Raw genomic sequence first — 19,148 nt, 5'->3', positions numbered from 1 at the left:
GGAGGTGTTGTGTGGTATTTAGACTCCTATGTCATCAAGAGAGGATCAAGTATAGTTGTCAAGGGTGCAACATTAGAATACAATAGCAGGAAAATATTAAAAGGAAAGTGTAGATAAATCTTACTCTTCTGTGTGGTCTCACCTGATTTATTGCTTTCATGGGACTAGAATTACTGGTCTATTCTATTTCTCGGTACTGGAAAACCGCTATGCATGCACATCTGCATGTGATCTGGCCCATAACATCATAATAAATTATTAATTCTAATAGGCATATTAGAGATTTTAGTAAGACCACAGTAATATGGTGCAGAAAGAGCAGCAGTGTCGTAAAATTCAGGTCCATATGATATTACACCATCCACATATGAGACTATTAAAGCATGGCTTCAGGACTACCATGCAGGCCTGCATGAGTCTAATCAAAAATGTAGTCAGCAAATACAAAAATTAATGGTTTACATCACGTGGAAAATCCTTCTTTTCACATTAGTCAAGCCACCCATAAGTAGATCTTCGCAGCCAACAAGGAAAAATAATTCAAAATAACAACAGGCTTTACTTGGCCGCAGTATATATTAGTGCAAATAGTAACACAAAATAACAATGAAAGGTACTATACCTTTACATAATGGCATTGATCCACTCCATGTGCCATTAGTAGTGCAAGTTCGAAACTTTGAAGTTTTTGGTTCCATGGTGTAGCCTGGTTGACATATGTAGGTGACATTCTGCCCCACAATATAATCATCGCCATAACGAAGACCATTGGCCGGTACACCAGGATCCCCACAACTGATTACTGCAAAGATGGAGATGAAGATTACCAACATTAAAGAGTAATAGATATTAGATATTTTTTGTACAGAAAAAAATATATATCTTGAATTTTCTTATTAATCAACTAATGTGCACATACCATTCTTATTTTTGTAAATTTTTGGAGTATAATATCAATTATTTGTGTTCCTATTGACAGAGAGACAAATTCACATATCCCTTTTGTACAGCTAAATATCTCCTAAGGGTGCAATACGTCGATCAGAAATCACTAACCATGATTCACAGCATCAAGGTAAAGTAGGGTGTGGCTTTCGAGAAAGTAGTGAACAAAAACATATTTCAAACGTTTGCCTAATGACACTCAATGATTCCTGCTCTGTCACTGAAGGAGTATGCTAGAGAAAGCACACTGGCTAGGCCTTGGTCTATCATACAAACTAGGTATTTGAATTTGGGGCTTGGATAGTGCAAGCATTGAAATCAACATGCTACAAGCTAAAGTTTGACAATTTACACCAGTAAATATTTGATGGTTTGGCTGTGGCCAGTGCCAAATGTGCAGTCACCCAATCCTTTACCCCTCCACGCTTGGGCCCAGAGATTCATTAAATATTCGGTGAACTGGACCTTCTTCTCCCACTCTCCACCAAGCAGTTGGCCATAAAGGATGCTGCCATGGCTGAATATGCAAATACTGGTCTGACACAGCATCCTTTAGGCTAGGAGCATGGGGCGGCAGAATATGTGATGAGAAACTGACTGAAGAGAAGGAGAAGGGCCAGAATATGATTGGTAATTGAGGGAGAGAGGAATTCAGTTTCACATGGAGGAGCAGGGAAACACAGAAAGTGTGAAGGAAGCTGATATCTAGTGAAGCAGAAGGGAGGGTGAATGCTGGCATAGAAGAGACTGGCTCTGGATGTAGAGATGTAGATGTACATATAGGGGAAAACGTTGGGCAGGAGAGAAGGCGTGTTGGTGCATGAGAGAGTGTGTCTTGTGAGACGTAGAGAAACATTTTGGTGAAGGAGAGAGAGAAGCTCTTTTGTAGTAGGGGTCTGGAGTAGGGGCAAGAAGTGTGTTGATGCAAGTGATGGGGTGTTTGTGCAGAGGAACGTAAATCTTTGAGCAGAGGTGGGACTTTTTAGGCGAAGGGGGGAGAGTATTGTGATTCAGACAGATATAGCTGGCAAGTGAAATCAGATCATGTTTGAAACCTTCAAGAAATCTTAATTTTAATTAAGAACACACTGAATTCAGGAACATAGAGTAACTTTGCACGTATGGAGAAGATGAAGGATTCTGCTGTCTAGATGTCGACTGGCTACGTTAATTTTAGTGTATGTGTCACGTGAGAATAATAGTGAACTTTACACTGGTGTTGAGAGCAGATGGGGAGTGGTTACCAATATTTGAGATGTGACAGTTTCTAATGTCAAAAAGACGGTAGCACAAACTACAATATGGTCTTAAGACATGTAACAGAAAAAAGCATGACTATCAATTGAGTGTCCTCTTCTGGTCTGTCTGCTTGGGGGATTTCCAAGACTTACAAAGTGTAAAAGTAGTACAGGATTTATTGATCTAGCTTTGGCAGTTGCAATATTAAAGTGATATCCTGAATTTGGAACTAGCTTGAAAAACGTTTAAATCACCATTTTTAATATTTTTAAAAAATCCAACCTAGTGGTAAAGTTAGATTTAAAACAAATATTTATGAAAAGTGACTTTGACAAAGTTACCTTCTCCCTGACTGAAGCTCCTCAAGGCTAAATTAATTGTGTTTCAGGGAGCTTCTCAGCCAGTACTGAGCTTTAATGAGACTTGAACACTATTCTCTGGGCAGGGGCAATTGCCTAGTTGTGGGGAAGTGCCCTTGTATCCTTGATGGGAAGACTAGTTAGAGTGGACCCAGGAAAATCATTATCTTGTGACGGTGCCTGCTCTTTCACAAGTGTAAGGTGAGAACTTGGAGAAGGAAACCATCTGCTCCCCAAGCCAGTCTAGCATCAAACCCAATTGGAGGACTCTCAGTGCTGGTTTTGAGTGATCATGGAGGAGGGAACTGCTCATCTCATTGCCACATCTCAGGGTGTGCAGACAGGCTCTTTAGACAGACAGGCTCTTCACAAGGAAGAATGGGTCCCACATTTTGTAATTTTGTGAGTAATGTGATGTATGGGATTGTATACAGTACGGTAATCAGGAACTGCTTCAAAGTTGGGGAGGGTTGAACTTTCAACCTCATTAGTTAGGGAGGAACTAGGAGTCAACCCCGCCCACATGCTGGTCTCAACCATAAATGTGAAGCCCCAAGGTACCATCCTGGTAACACTTTGTGGACCTTCTGAAGAACAGAAGAGGACTGGACCTGCTGTGAGTGACCTGAAGGACTGGACCAACTTCTTCTTGTACTCAGGAAAATGTGTACTCCACAGGTCAGTTGGCTGACCTCCTGTGTGGTTGCAAGCAGCCTTTCCCGGAAAGTGTCCAACTGATCAGAGGCAACTGAACATGGACTAGACTTTGCTGTTGGCCTGTACCTATCCTGGTGGGGCTTAAAATTGTATTCCTATAATTGTTGGGGCACCAGAAAAAAGTTTGGAAACGTTTTCAAACTCTGTCTCCCAGATTTTTCACTGGAACAAATCCACTTATTATATCGGACCAAGACTTGATTGGGGTCAGCCTCAAATTGTCCCTACTTGCCAGTCTACCATTCCGATAGACTATCATTTGTGCTTACTGCTTTTGGTGCTAGCTCTACTTAAAACTTTTAAAATTTTTATTTCTGTTTCCTGTTACTGGAGTTCTGTCATTTTGGTGTCATTTTATGTATTGGTTTGGGGGTTTCATTGCTTTGTATGTTTTACTTTATTACACTTTTTGTACTGATGGAGCATAAAAGTTGAATAATGGTTGCCTCTATCAATTCTCACCGTCAAAAGAGATTTATGATAATTAATTCTTGATGGAATTGTGTAAAATAGTTGAAACGAAAATGTGAGATTTCATTCTGCATCGTAAAAGCATGCAGTTGTGTTTAACACCTTGCATGCTCATGACGAGGTCAGCTCGTCATGAGCCACGGTGCTTGTGTGCTCATGACGAGCTTAGCTCGCCATGAACGCTGGAACGCTCGCATGCTGGGCTAATTCCCCTGCTGTGCGAGCATTCCACAAAAACAGGTGTGGTCATGACGAGCTGAGTTCGTCATGAGCACACGAGCACTGTGCCTCATGACGAGCTGACCTCGTCATGAGCATGGGTGCGCTGTGCGCGCCTCCCCCTCCCCCAGCACAGCTGGGATATATGCCCCGCAGGGAAGGGGTTAAAACATGGAAATATGAAAATGTAAACAAAGAGAGAAACAGATATTATTTACCTATGCATGTAATTGCGTGGTTTGAGAAACTATACTTAATTAACACTGAATATGTGATGACAATAACTTTTAGGAGGTGTCAAAATGAAACAAAGTCTACATAAGAAAGCACCTACAATGATTAAAAGGCTTAATTTAGCAATGACAGATAGTAAGAAAGTGTGCAGCTTATTCTAGTATTGAGTGATAAAAACGTGTACTTTAGAATGGAAACATAAATAATTTTGTTTTAAAAATGGTAAACATGCAAATAATTTTTGGTAGTGCCTAATATTGACATTTAAGTTCTAGAAGAAGAAGAATGATTGAATTAATTTAGAAAATTGAAATACTTATATTAATGTGTACTTTGTATTATTCATAACATGGTAATAATTCAGAACATTTTCATGTACGCCTCAGATGCTTTTCTTTTCTTGTTCGAAAATCCATAATCTAGTTGAAGTGTTCATTTTAACACTGTGAGAACTTTTTGTGAAGTTTCTTTCTTGTAGTCGACAAAGAACTCTCTTTTGATTCAGCAATACTTTTGACAAAAATGTATCAATAAAATTGCACACCCAGGGAGAGAAACTTGGAACGGACATACAGTGAACAAAATGAATCTTCTTAATTCTGAGGAAAGAATGGAAATATAAAATAATTGAATTTGATCATTTTTTAAAAGGATTACTTAATGCTTACGGATTTTACAGGGAGTTATTGATCACACCATGAACGCCCCACTGTGGATAAATAATGGAAGTCATATGGGAAGACAAGAACGGATACTTTGTGGGCGTAAATCAAAACTTTTGGAAGTATATTTGCTCCTTGGAAGAAGAGTCAGGGCTGACTGTCATAATCTATTTTCCTGCCTCGCATCCTATTGGACTGAACTCTGATTTCTCTTTAATGCCAAACCCATTTGCACTGACTCGAACCTGCACTTACCGGCTGGTTTAATGTGCAGGAGGTAACCCTTTCGGCTGAAGAGTTTACTGACTCTTTCTTGTGGCACGTTGAACTTTCGATTCTGTATTAGGTTTGTATGATTGTAGGAAAGTAGGATCTGCGTCTATGGCTACCTCTACTTTTTGCCTGGTGCTAAGCTTTTTTTGACTAGTCTGACTGGGATCCTGCTAGTTAGGGCCCCAGTCTATCTACTTTCACCCTAAACTGTTGTGTTCAGTACTTAGGTACATCCTAGATTGGATACTGCGGCACCCTTATAAGTCCCTGGAATATGGTACTAAGGTACCCAGGACATAGGTACCCCAGAGGTCTCGCATGTATTATGCCACCCATAAGAGAACATTCAAAATAGAACTACTGGCCTCCCATTGCAACCTATGTAAGTTGGTGCTAAAACCACTTACTAAAGATATAGGTTTCCTATATCTAGGATCACTGCACTTAAAACCTATAAGTCACCCCTACAGCAGGCCTTTGCAATCCTGAAAGCAGGGTGCTTGCTTCTAAGTAAGAGGGTGCCCCTGCAAGAGCAAGAAACCTTTGCAGCATACGGAGTCATATACTATATAGAGGGGCACCGCGTAATTGTGTGATGAATACGCCGAAAACACCTGCAACGAATCCTATCATATTTGGTATCAAACATGTTGGAATCATACCCCCACACCATAAACGGTGTGGGAGGCTTGTTTTCAAGCACTGGAATAGCCCTCTCAGTGTTCCCGGTACCAGCCTTCTTGACCCAGACAGCAAAAAATGGTTGCTGCAGACCAGAGACACGATTCTGCCCTCCTGCTGCTGAGCCAAGCTTGAGCAGGGGACGGCCGAACAATAGACATTCTGTCACAGGGAGGTGTGACCACCTCCCAGACAGGATTTACTGTATTGGGAGGGGATGGGGCACATTTGGTGTCCCTGTTCATAGTCCAGTTCAAACAAGTCCTGGGAGCCGTTGGCTCCTGCTCTGGTGCAAAACTGGACAAAGGACATGGGAGGAACCTCCCCCTGTACAGACCCTCCCCTGGGAGGATCCCATGAATCTTCCCAACCCTTTCCCTAGGGTACTCAAGTTAAGGGCTTACCTGGGTGTAGGTCCCTATATTCATCGTGGGATAAAATTCAGATCAGACACCACTGCTCTTCTGCCGTCTGAACACTCTGGACTTCCCTGGACATCGTTTGGGCCTGACTTCATCTTCCTTCCAGTGTACTGCATCTTTTGTGCCTTTGCATCATACAGGAACCATCCAAGGCCTGTGAAGCATCAAAGACACTTGAGGAAATCTCCTATGGAGTGCAGAAGGCAATCCCCTGCATTCGCAGGCACCACAACTAAGTTGACCAGTCTGCTGATCCTGAGCTCCTCTGGACTCCAAATGCCTCTGCAACACAGGTGGCAGTTTTAAACATTTCGAGACACCTGCCCTACTCTACCACAACGTTTGAGGCAAGTATCCCTTGTGGGGGTTGCAATAACCAAACCCCTGTGCAATGTGTCAACTTGCATTTGCAAAGGCTTGTTGACTTCTTTCTTAGAAGATCTTCAGTATCCAAGTAGCCCCTACCTCAAGCATCTCCAATGACAAGTATCTTCAGCCACACTGTATTGTGTGCATCATGGCTTGCATCTTTTGGTGAGCTGCTTAAGGTCCTCTCGCAACTCCAGTGCCTTCAGCCTGTGGGTTCACTTGAGGGTATTCATTGTTTGTTTTGGCCTCTCCCGATTGATCGGGGCCTGCCCTGACTCCCCTGCTTTTGGTGAGTCTCTTGGACCTTGTTGGTCCCGACGTTCCTCCTTCTTTTATTCCTGCGTTGGTTGCATTTGCCAAGGCTTGTTGGTGCTCCCGCCAGACACCAACCCCTTAGAACTCAATATCCTTTGTGGGACAGCTTGTGCAAGGCTCCTGGTCCTCCTCAGCATTGACTGGTCCTCACAACTGCAGAGTCACGGTCATCATGAGCCATCCTGCCACACCCGACTTCGGAGGTCATTCGTCTTCCAAGTCTCCTCGTCACCCTTGAGTGACATAGACTCTGTCCCCTCTGCTAGCATGTATCTCTCACCTTGAATCCACCTTTGGATTCCACCGGACACTTCTCTTCCAGCGGCAGAACTTTCCTGAAGTCCTCCATTGGGTTCAACTGTAGTTTCCGACATCACTTCACCCGTATGCAACCGGGTTCCGTGGTGTAGGTAATATGGGTACTAGTGTATCCACGGGTGGGGTCGATCTCTAACCTTCTGTCTTCAACGGGCTTTCTTCAGGGTCCACTGGGTAGGGTCCTTAAACTTTAAAAATCCAACCGCGACTTGCACATAGAGTTGTACGGAGCACGCTGTAGTGTTCCCACACTGCGCACGCTCTCCGCGGGGTCCCTATCTACTCACCTAGGGTGGTTACTTGGGTCCCCAGCACTTCTAGGTCCTCTTGACCAGGCCTTGACACGAGTCATGGTTCTTATACCACTTTCTTAGTATATGGTTTGGTCCCAACCCGGAACCACTGAGTATTTCGTAATATTTACTGGTTTTATTTGCTAAAGTATTGTGTGCTTTGTGTTTATCTCCATGTAGGAGATAGTTAAACGTACTAGAGAGTACTAAATACCTATTTTATAAATACTTGGTGTGGTTCTTTTCACTTAATCTATACTATAAGATTGCATTCCGGCAAAACAAGCTGCTTTGCACTCCTTCTGGACTAAGCCTGAAAGCTATGCCTGAAGGCTCCTCTGCACAGCTACCACTTAAAGAGCTTTCTAAGGTTGTCTTAGACCTCTTAAATCACCAAAAGGGTTGTCTGGACTGGCGCAATTAGTGGACATCATGTACCAGGTCAGCTTCTCACAATGATATAACACTAAATCTCGATTTCCCCATGTTTGTCTCTCATTTCTTTTCTAGTCAGCTAGGGAATATTTTCCTTATTTGAAATCTGTATGATATTGTGTGGCTAAATTACTAATTGATTATGATTACATTTGATTACGAAATGCAATTTCATGTTTCCTGACTAGTCAGAATCAGAATCAAAATCAAATCAGCTTTATTCGGTTACATAATTTTAAAACCATCAAAGCACAGTACCATATAAAATTCAAGGGAAAAATTCATTACATACACAAGATAAATTCCATTAATGGTGAAGAAATGCACACGATATGTAAACTATACAGAAACACTTTTTAGTTTAGCTAGCCCCTCACCATAACAATACTTGGGGTTCAGATAAATAATTAAAAACATTTACAAATTAAAAATATTGTCACCCGTGGAGTATGTTTTAAAATCCCAGAATAATAAAAATTCATATCATCAACAATGTCTTGTTCACAGAGTCACTACATGTACAAAACTAAAAAATACATATCATAATAATTGTATCTTGTTCCTTCGTCTGATAGCCCCCGTGATGTAACTACCCACACCAAAACCTATCAACGGGATCTCAGACATTGCAAATATATTAGGGCTGGCCTCGCCTGTACAAAATTACAACTCTTCAACAGTGGCAATATGAATTTCTTGCGTATTGAAAGATAAAAATCGCAAAAGAAATCATATGCAAGGTGTTCTGCTCTGAGAAGTTATCACAGGGGCAAGGGCCACGAGCCCCTTCCTTCGAAAAACCTTTTGGGAAAGAAAGTAGCCATGGAAGCCTATTGTACTTAAATCTTATCAATACAAACAAATGAAATGGTTTGTTTATATACGTTAAGTACGGCTGAATTCCACTCTCTGTATTCAAGATTGCAAAGGTCCTAACTGAAGGTTTGCACAACTCCCCTTCTTCTCTCATTCTTCTCGTCACTATTACGAGGCTTTTTGCAGGGGAACGCCCCCTCTGCATACATTATACCTGACGCAGGTATAATGTAGCGCAGGGTTTACAAAGTGACGCATCTGCTTAGGTGCGTCACTTTGTAAATAGTGCGCAACAGGAGGCATGTTTTACGCCGCCGATGTGTCACAAAAAGTGATGCATCGGAAGCGCAAAACTGACGCAAGGCCTCATAAATGAGGCCCTGGGTTTTTATGGCTTTAATGGCCACATTACTCAGCATCCTTGGGTTCATGAACAAGTCGGGGCTGCCCAGGATATCCATTTGAGTTTTGACATATCTGAGCCATGGAATGTCAAGGGCTTTCTCTAATGTCATACAGTCCTGGATGATTTCTTGATTTAGGTTTGGCGGCTGCTGTGCCCAAATTCGTAGCCAGCCTAGCAATGGGGCAACGGCAATCTGATCTTGAATATAACCGACACCCACGTCCTCATGGACATTAAAAGCAGCAGTAGATATTGGGAGTGATAACAATTTCCTTAAAAAGATGTTTTCTGCTACTTGAATTTCTCTAGCATCTGTGTAGCCCCATACCTCACTCCCATATAAAACCATGGGGACACACTTTGCGTTGTATATCTTCATGAGGGCTGGCAGTGGTTTTGAACCTAACCGCTTAGCAAACTTTAAGACAGCCCCTGTAGATCTTGCCAGGCTATTCTTTTTTAAAGTACGTTGCGTCACCCATCACCTTCTATCGTCAAATACAATTCCTAGATATGGGAACGTTGGTACTTTAGTCAGCTCCAAGCCTTTACAAAAGAATCTTGCCTTTTTGGCCCTCATTCCACCTATTGTCATTGAATGTGACTTTGTGAGATTTATTACAAGATCGAGAGAGTCCATGAAATTAGTAAATCGATCTAAAAGTAGTTGCAGTCCTCTCGCTGTTCTAGCCACCAAAACTGCATCATCTGCATATAACAGCGCTGGAATTTTTTTTCAGCCTACCCTCGGAATATCTTTGCAAGATGCTATAAGAGCATCACCTATGTTATTTATGTAAAGCGAAAATAACAGGGGGGCAAGGATACATCCTTGCCTTACTCCACATTTAACCGGTCACACATCAGTCAAACTCCAATTTTCATTAAAACGGACCGCAGCGGTATTATTCTCATGTATTTCAGCAAGGAAAGATATCAAGGCGGCGTCCAGCCCGATGTCACAAAGAGAGGCCCATAACTTTTGCCTATTTACCAGGTCGAAAGCGGTTGAGAGGTCCATAAAGGCTAGATGGATGTCCCCCCGCTTTGCGACCATGTATTTACCAATGACCAGATGTAAATTTAAGCATTGGCCCACCGTACTTTTCCTTTTTCTGAAACCGTACTGCAGGTCAGAAATAATGGAGTTTTTATCCAGCCATTCTGTCAGCCGCATCAATACGACTTTCCCCATTATCTTTGCAGCAGAGTCCAAAAGTAATATTGGCCTATAACAGGCCGGATCATCTCTCGAACCCTTTTTAAATATTGGGACTATGACTGCTTTACCCCAAGTTAATGGGAATCCTGCCATAGTGGCAGCGTTAAAAAAACAAGATAAAATCTTTGCCCACACAGTAGGATCAGCCCTGTACACATCTGCCGGGACCCCATCAGGGCCCGGCGCTTTCCCTTTAGATGTTAATGTTATTGCTTTCATAACTTCCCCCTCTTGGAAAACGATTTTTGGCACATGATTAAAGTCCCTATAAGTGGTGGCCGATGTGCAAGTACTCACCGAGTACAGGCCACCAAAATGTTCCACCCATCTCTCTGGAAGGATAAGGCAGTCCTGGACGGTATTATCTGCCTCATCAAAGACTGGGCTATTTATCACTTTCCAGAAGTGGGTGCTACTTTTCAGGGTACTAGCTTGTGTTAACTCCTCCCAAGCCATCTCCATAAGCTCAGTTTTCCGTGGTTTGATAGCGTTTTTATAACTTCTCCTAGCTTCGGCGATGGTAGTTCCATTCTTTACAGGGGCTTTTAAGGCCACCAATAGGACGTTATGTGCAGTAGTGCACTTATGATCAAACCAATTTTTAAATTTCTTTGGTCTAGGTTTGCTTCGCCGAGTCAAATTGGCCACTATTTGGTTAGTAATGCGATCAAATGCATCTAGGATTTCTATAGGTTCTACACCTGTCTCAATACAGAGGCTAAAATCCTCACGGTTACTATCATTCAAACTACCAAGGAAGTCAGCCGGGGTGATTGCCTCCCATCTTAGCCTTTGTCCCTGGCAGTGAGTAGCTATATTAGAATTTGAAATATGAACCAGAGGCGACTCAGATAAGAGGGCCTCAATTTCCATTTCCAATCTGAGGGGGTTATGATCACTTAACCCATTTAGACTAACTTCAAGAGGGCCAATACGATTCATTATAGGGCATGACACTAAAATATAATCAATAATGCTGCCATGGCCCTGCCCTGTATAAGTTGGGATCGGGTTTACAGAATCTGGTTGTACAGGGCAAAACAAATAGTGGGCGGCTAAAAGACTCTCAAGATACAACCCGCTTCTTGTGTGCTCAAAATGCATGAGCCCTGTGAATCAGAATCATACTCCAATTATTAGACACAACTAACTCTGGGCTATACATCAGTTTTAGACTGAACAGTAACAAGAGGCCCCCCTCGGTCTCCCCATTTGTGAAGGCTGTGCAAACTTATTAAAAGAAAGAAAGCCATCCAAGTGATAAGTATCCTTTGCCTCCCAGGTTTCCTGTAAAGCGATAATATGGCTAGTGGATAGAAAGTCCTCCCAAGCTTTATCCCCTCTTTTGGACCGTAGGCCGGCGATGTTCCAAGAGAGGATATTTACCTTGTTCGTATTCTCAGCACTTCCTATTATATTTTCTCCCCTAGTCAAATTTGTCATTGTATCAGGTTGGGACGGCTCATTAACGAGCACCATCTCTAAATCAGGTATGGTGACCACCTCCCTTCCCTCTGCGATATGCCTGATGACGGGCTGTCGCATTTCAGGCTCCGACCTGTCCAGCAGTCAGCCTTGGTCATCATATCTGTTTGAAGTCAGGGTATGGGAGTTAATTCCCCCTTCAAATCTTTCTTGTGATCTATAAAAATAGCCCAGAGGTATTGCAGCAATGCTCGTAGTGGTGAGGGAATAATCCTGTGCTTCCAAAACCTTTGAGACAAAATCGCATCTATCAAAACTGATAATAACACAATCCCCCCTTAATTCTTTAGTCGACTTCCCGAGCCAGGCCACTCTACGAACCATCAAGATGTGGTTTGAGAGAAAGGATTTGAAGCCTTTATGCCTTATGAGCCAGTCCACTGTTTTATTTTTTAGCTCCACCCATGTCTCAATTTGATTTGCCCTTAGCGAAGGAACGCCAACCAAAACGACCACCAAAGGGCTTGATGCTGGGGGTAAATCTATCACATCTTTAGCTGGCTTTATCCCATGTTCGTGCCTCTGGTTTTCGGATGTACGCACTTGTCCTGTGCTAGGCACATTTTTTTAGCACTAATTGGGTTATTTACAGCTTTAGTTTGGGTCACCCTTGCATACTGCGGATTGTTTTTTTGGGCTGGGTTCTGCTGTAAATGACTAGTTGGGCACCTCTGAATATTCGAACTGGCTGTCCCTTCTGGGCCTGATGGTTTTGGGATAGCTTTACTAACGTTATTAGAAATTAGTGGGTTTTTGGTTATAGAGTTTGCCTGCGTTACCAACGTCCCGCTTTGTTGCGAACTTTCCATTGTCGTGGTTAATGTGCCAGCTCCCCTCGAGTCTTCCTGGTGGAGAGTAGTACCTTCTTTAAACTCTTTGGCTAGGCTACAGATCCTATTTTCCAGGGTCTCCAACTTAGTCCAAAACGGAGCAAGAGAGGATGATAAAAGCGACTCCATACGAATCCAAAAAGCCTGTGAGCCCCCTGAATCACCTATATCGCTGACAACAGGGGATGATGTGTCCTCACGCTCAGCCCCCTGGCCAAAGATGTATGTCTTTTTTACTTTATTTGCTTCACTTTTCCCCTGATTTTTATTTTAAGACCGTGTAGCCGGGCCACCCCTTGCGCATTTCGCCAATGGCTCAACTCGCCTTCCATTAGCCCCGACACTTCCGCTGGCTGGCCTTTTTTTGCCTGGTTGAACGTGTGTCATGAGCATCACTTATATTAGGTATAACATGTATGTTAGTTTCCGGAGGTATCTCATCCGGACCGCTACATAGGATGGGAGGGTTGGGAGATGTTACACTCGTGTCTCACGACGCGCCAGGAATTGTGACCACTACTTCAGGGGGACATTCCACAATAGGTTTATACAACCCTGCCCTCACTTCAGTTATTGGACTTAGGGCTATGCCACCCATGGCCCCCCGTGAAAGATCTGGAGAATCTACGTTAATTAAAGGTAGAGCCGTAGATACTGGGGACTTGGCAAGTTGTATAGTACCTATAGATGATCTTTTTTGGGCAGCATAGATTCCTAATAAGAGCCTTTTCTCAGTTAGAATTATTTCCTGCTGGAGCATGTTCCCTGCTCGAATCAGAAATGCGTCCATTGTTCCAGCAAAACTTCCCCCAACCCCTGACTTACCCCCCACACCACTTTGTTTGGAGCCCATTTCTCCCCTGTTTTACTATGTACCTTGTATTAATTAAAAACAAATTCAGATGTGCTCTACTAGAATGTTACCAGCAGTCTACAGAGTATTTAAATTTCTTAAAAGCTAAAAAGTAGCCTGGATAGCAAGATTATCGTATGTAGACCGGGGTTAGTAAATCAGATCTATCATATTGCTTAACTGATCCAGAGGTCTCTAATGAGGTGATGTTACCCAAGTTATACTTTCAGCTTAATAGATTAAACAAGGAACGAAGCCCACAAGTCCAATAATGATACGTCAGTAGTACACCAATCACGAACCCCACTCTAGGTCACAATGAGCATGTAAATATTTCTGTTGGGCACTGACACTTGCCGCGTATATAATTGAGGCAGCTACTAACCATGAAGACCAATATGTTAGAGGAGGGGCCCGGCCTGGCCTCGTCTGGCCTTGGACGGCCGTAGACGGCCTGCCCTTTGCCCGGGCTTCGCCCGGTGATGCCCTCGAGCGTCCCTCGAGGCGGGAAGGGTACCTCCAATTTCAAGCACCTCCGGGCGCAGCAATGGCGTCACTCAAGCGCCGTGGCCGCCGGGGCACCTGGGTGTTGTGGTCCCTGCCATCGCGGCGATCTTCTGACCGGTAGGGTAGCCGTTTCCCTCACGGCGGAGCGTGCTCAACAAACACCAAGCCATTCCCCTCACGGCAGATTCTCGAGGTTAGTGCTATGTCCAGCCTCCAAGCAAGCTCTCCAGTGAGCGCTCGGCGCTCCTCCTATTTCAAGCGCCTCAGGGCGCAGCAATGGCGTCACTCGAGTGCCGTGGCCGCCGGGGCACCTGGGTGTTGTGGTCCCTGCCCTCACCGCGATCTTCTGGCCGGTAGGGTAGCCGTTTCCCTCACGCCGGAGTGTGCCCAACAAACACCAAGCCGTTCCCCTCACGGCAGATTCTCGAGGTTAGTGCTATGTCCAGCCTCCATGCAAGCTCTCCAGTGAGCGCTCGGCGCTCCTCCAATTTCAAGCACCTCCGGGCGTAGCAATGGCGTCACACGAGCGCCGTGGCCGCAGGGGCACCTGGGTGTTGTGGTCCCTGCCCTCGCGGCGATCTTCTGGCCGGTAGGGTAGCCGTTTCCCTCACGGCGGAGCGTGCCCAACAAACACCAAGCCGTTCCCCTCACGGCAGATTCTCGAGGTTAGTGCTATGTCCAGCCTCCAAGCAAGCTCTCCCTGACTTGTCAAATTGAGGCTTTAGACAAAATGATTTACATCAACAAATCTTATCCGATTTAAGCCATTTTTGGAGTGAACCTCATGAATTTGGGGTTATGTTTTGTTGGTAACAAAGGTGAATTGGTACATGAAAATTGGTATGTCCTTGGTATTTCTTATTCCACGTCCTATTGCCTCATATTCTCTGAATATCCAAGTCTCTATTAGCTCACATAAAAGATCCATTGGAGAACCAGTGATTTTAGTAGGTTATGTATATGGGCCCAGTGAGTGAAAATGATCAGATTGGTAATTTAGTAGTGAAGAGAAAATGCGGCCCAGTTTTCCGCTGCAACAGTACTGTACAAATAAATCACTTATTGCCCTAAGTTTAGCCTGCCTCCTCTATGCCATAGCTATCAGAGGGTTGAGCCCAGGTTAATTTAGTAACTTTGAAGGTTCACACTGACTGAGTTGTGATTATTATAGGAAGATGCGCTCACCTCAAATATTAATCCTGTTTCTTGCAGTGAATTCCCATCTTTCCCAAATTATTATTCACTTCCCTTCAAACATTACATCTCCTACTACACACAATTGAAGATATTGTGTTAACACTTCTGATATATTGTCTAGCAATTGCTGGAAGAACTAGGCATGGATAGTGGCCTGCAGTTACAGGTTTTCCACCCAAAAGCGGACATTTTTAGTTCGAGCCTAGTGTCAGCGTGCATGCGCTGCTCTGCAAGACATGGAGTATCTCCTCTAGGGGGTTTAACACCTTGGCTGCTAGAGATAATTTCCTCCTGTGCTGCATTCCCTGATTTCCCATTGTTCATGACAAGGTCAGCTAGTCATGAGCACACAAGAGGTGTGCCTCATGACGAGCTGAGCTCGTCATGAGCATGGAAGGGGTTAATAATGCCCCAGGTGTCTAGTTGGCTCCTTTGTGTGCTTTTAGAATTTGCCTTCATTTTATTGGCTAAATATTATGTTTATCCCGCCTTTTCGCCGGGTGGTTCCTGCCCCTGGAGACTGGCCCTGCTACGTGTAGGGGAAACAACCTTTACAACGCAACTTTTACAACGCACTACCATTACAACGAAACCTTTACAACGCAACATCCATTACAAAGCATGCATTTACAACGCAACCATTACAACGCATGACACTACAACGCACACCACTACAACGCATGTCATTACAACTCAGTCATTACAACGCATACCATTACAATGCATAACATTACCATTATTATTATTATTATTATTATTATTATTATTATTATTATTATTATTATTAATGAATTTTGTATAGCGCCTGGTTACCCTTGGGCATCCCCGCGCACCATCCAACACTTACCCTACTGTTGCACCCCCTGGAGTTAGAATAGTAATTTTTACCCCTACACTATCCAACACTTACCCTACTGTTGCACCCCCCTGGAGTTAGAATTGTAATTTTTACCCTTACACTATCCAACACTTACCCTACTGTTGCACCCCCTGGAGTTAGAATAGTCAATTTTACCCCTACACTATCCAATACTTACCAAACATGCAATGTAATGTAATGTGTTGTAATGGTATGCGTTGTAAATGTAGTATGCGTTGTAATGGAATGCGTTGTAAATGTAGTTTTTAAAATTTCGTTGTAATGGCATGCATTGTAATGGAATGCGTTGTAATGGATGTTGCGTGTAAAAAATGCGTTGTAAAGGTGTGCGTTGTAACGTCATACATCCACGTGTAGTATTGCCCTTCTCTTTTATTTGATCACGTCCTTGCACTTCTTTTTCTGTTTCCTTGTTCCTAAGTAGTGTGGCTGCATGCATTTCTTTTGTCTCCATTTACTAACGGCGTCTGCTCACTGAGGTCAATCTTGTGCAGCTCGCTGCTTCTTGCTCCGCAGTAATGACGATGCCCCCTTCACCTCCTTTACCCCTCCCCACCCCACCATGGCTAAGTGAATCACGTTTTTTTTAGCGCGCACCCCGACTCGCACCTGAAACTGTACACCAGTTAGAAATCAGGCCGGAAGTCCAAGTCGACCGTAGGAGAGGCTGGCCACGGATTTGTTGCTCTTGCTGCCTAGCCTGGAATAAGGTATAATTTGAAAGTTGATAGTGCTGCCTCATAAAAATATACTTTTACACTGTTCATGATTACATTTCTTCTGAACTGCCACACTGCTGTGTCTGCTCACTATACTACTTAGTTTTCTGAGTTGTTCAGACGTACTAATTCCATTTTGCGTCCTTAGGTGAGCCACTATGGTGTTGGTCAGCCCTACTTGAAAGCACCTACTCCGTCCTCGCATGGGTATCATTGCTAATATTTTGTATGTTTCCTTTATCTTCATTGCTTAATTTTGCTAGAAAAAAAAGTTTTACCCAGTCATTGAAATATCACACATAATTACACTGAAATTTGGAAAATGTCACATATGGCAATCGGAAACCTTGGCAGCTATGAGTCACTATTGCTTGCGCCGCTGCAGTGGAGTGTGTTTTAAATAATTCCTTTTTAGACGAAGCTTGAGATCAGCAGCTGCTTGCAGTCAGTGCAAAAGGCACACAATTGATGGATGGAATGCAGAAGAAATCAAAACATTCCCCCCAGTCAAGACATCTGGGTTAAATCCATCATTCTTTTGCTTACCATGCCACCCCAGTTTAGACCGGGTTTCACCCCTCTTCAGCCTGGCTAGCTTGATTCCAGTGGCACAGTGAGCCCAGGACACACGTCTGGGCATAACTGGTGCACTTAGGGTGAGAAAGCAAAAGGGTTTCACCCCTCTTCAGCCAGGATAGCTTGATTCCAGTGGCACAGTGAGCCCAGGACCCACGTCTGGGCATACCTGGCGCACTTAGGGCAAGAACGTAAAAGTCAGTGGGTACCGGGCTGCATGTTAGAGAACTTTAGCTAGAAGCTGTGGCAAGGCTGCAGGAGAGGCTACCAGCTGCGTGCAGTGAACAGGTGTGACTGTGTGAAGTATGGCTGCACTGTGTACTGCACAGGGGCATGTTGTGTAACATTGTGTTAAATGAAAAGACATTCTTAGCTCAGTCTAATTGATCCAAAGTGATGAAGCAAAAAACTGTAAGGATTAGAAATGCGCACCATGTTCTGCCTCTATCGTCGCAGCACCGGTGTTCCGTCGGTCGGAGCTCACTAACACTAGTATTACTAATTAGTTGTCTGCTGTGCCCAGCGTGTGCTTTGCAGAGGTTTGCTGCCACCTTAATCATGGCATCAGAGGTTCAGGTCTCTGTTGTGGCTGGCAAAGGCAGCTTACAGCTCGGGTGAATCAGAACTGCACCCTACAGGACAGCACTCCTGTCCTGCAGCCCTACTGTTTAGGCACTGTCACTGACATGCCTCTGGTCAGCGCAGGCTGAGCAGCAGCAGGATTTTCTATTTCAAATTCCTGTCACAACCAAGAATGGCTTCTGCCGCCACAGAAGTCGGAAATTAAACGAACGCCATGACCACCTCCACACTGCTCCCCTCCCCTGGTCGTGGGGAATTCCTGGTGGCCATTTAAGTCATGGTGAGACTGAAAGCAGACGCCATGTGTCCAAATGCAAGGGCACAGCTCTAAAAGTGTGCCACGCCATGACCACTCACCCTTACTACAATCCAAAGCTGGAAATGGGCCAGTCTTACCCCCAGCACATCACAACGCTCTCAGATCACCTGTCTGCAGCGAGTGACCCCCACAAACTTCAGCTACAGTGACTAGGCTAAGCAGCAGGAATGATTTACCCAGCACTCCATGAATCTGTAGGCAAGTGAAAGATAAAATGATGATTAATCATGTTGCTGCAACAGAGAGATCAGAGTTGTCTCATGCAACTTTTGGCTCACCAGTCGCACAGAGGGATAACATGCCTGCTACAACAAACGTGTATTATGCATATCAAAGAACAGTATTTTATGTGGTTAGCTCAAGAGGTTACTGCTTTTGTCACAAAGATGCTTTCCTTACTTGTAATTCATAAATTCAATTTTAATCCTGATCTACACACTGGCCTACAAACAGGGGCGGTGGGTGACATTTGAAAGTGGTGGGGCGCAAAGAAATTTTCATACAGCACCGTAGCGAGCGAGCGAGCCCGAACCCTTTAAGGGGGGTTTGGGGGGATAACCCCCCCCCATGAAAATTTTGAAAAAAAAGAAGAAAAATCTCAGCTCTAAGAGTAGAAGAAGTTGCACAGCAGTTGGGAGACAGCCTTTACAAAACCCTCTGTCCCACTCGTTTTTTGTACCTTTCTGCCCCCTGTTCCACTAGTTTTTGTGCCCTTCTGCCCTCTGTCCCATTCGTTTTTGTGCCTTTCTGCCCTCTGTCCCACTCGTTTTTTGTGCCTTTCTGCCCATAAGGGGGGTTCGGAAA

General features: G+C 44.0%; 1 protein-coding gene across 1 annotated transcript in view; it reads right to left on the bottom strand.

Annotated features, from left to right (window-relative positions):
- Positions 1 to 19,148, bottom strand: part of CSMD3 (CUB and Sushi multiple domains 3) — a 3,006,114-nt gene that overhangs the window by 147,120 nt on the left and 2,839,846 nt on the right. The window contains exon 60 of the mRNA XM_078686868.1: positions 623 to 802. Coding sequence (XP_078542994.1) covers positions 623 to 802 — 180 coding nt within the window. The remainder of the gene's footprint in view (positions 1 to 622; positions 803 to 19,148) is intronic.

The sequence above is a fragment of the Lissotriton helveticus genome, chromosome 4_1, assembly GCF_964261635.1.
Source record: "Lissotriton helveticus chromosome 4_1, aLisHel1.1, whole genome shotgun sequence".
Classification (NCBI taxonomy): Eukaryota; Metazoa; Chordata; class Amphibia; order Caudata; family Salamandridae; genus Lissotriton; species Lissotriton helveticus.
The sequence above is the reverse complement of the archived record's forward strand: the minus strand, read 5'-3'. Positions and strand labels throughout refer to the sequence as shown.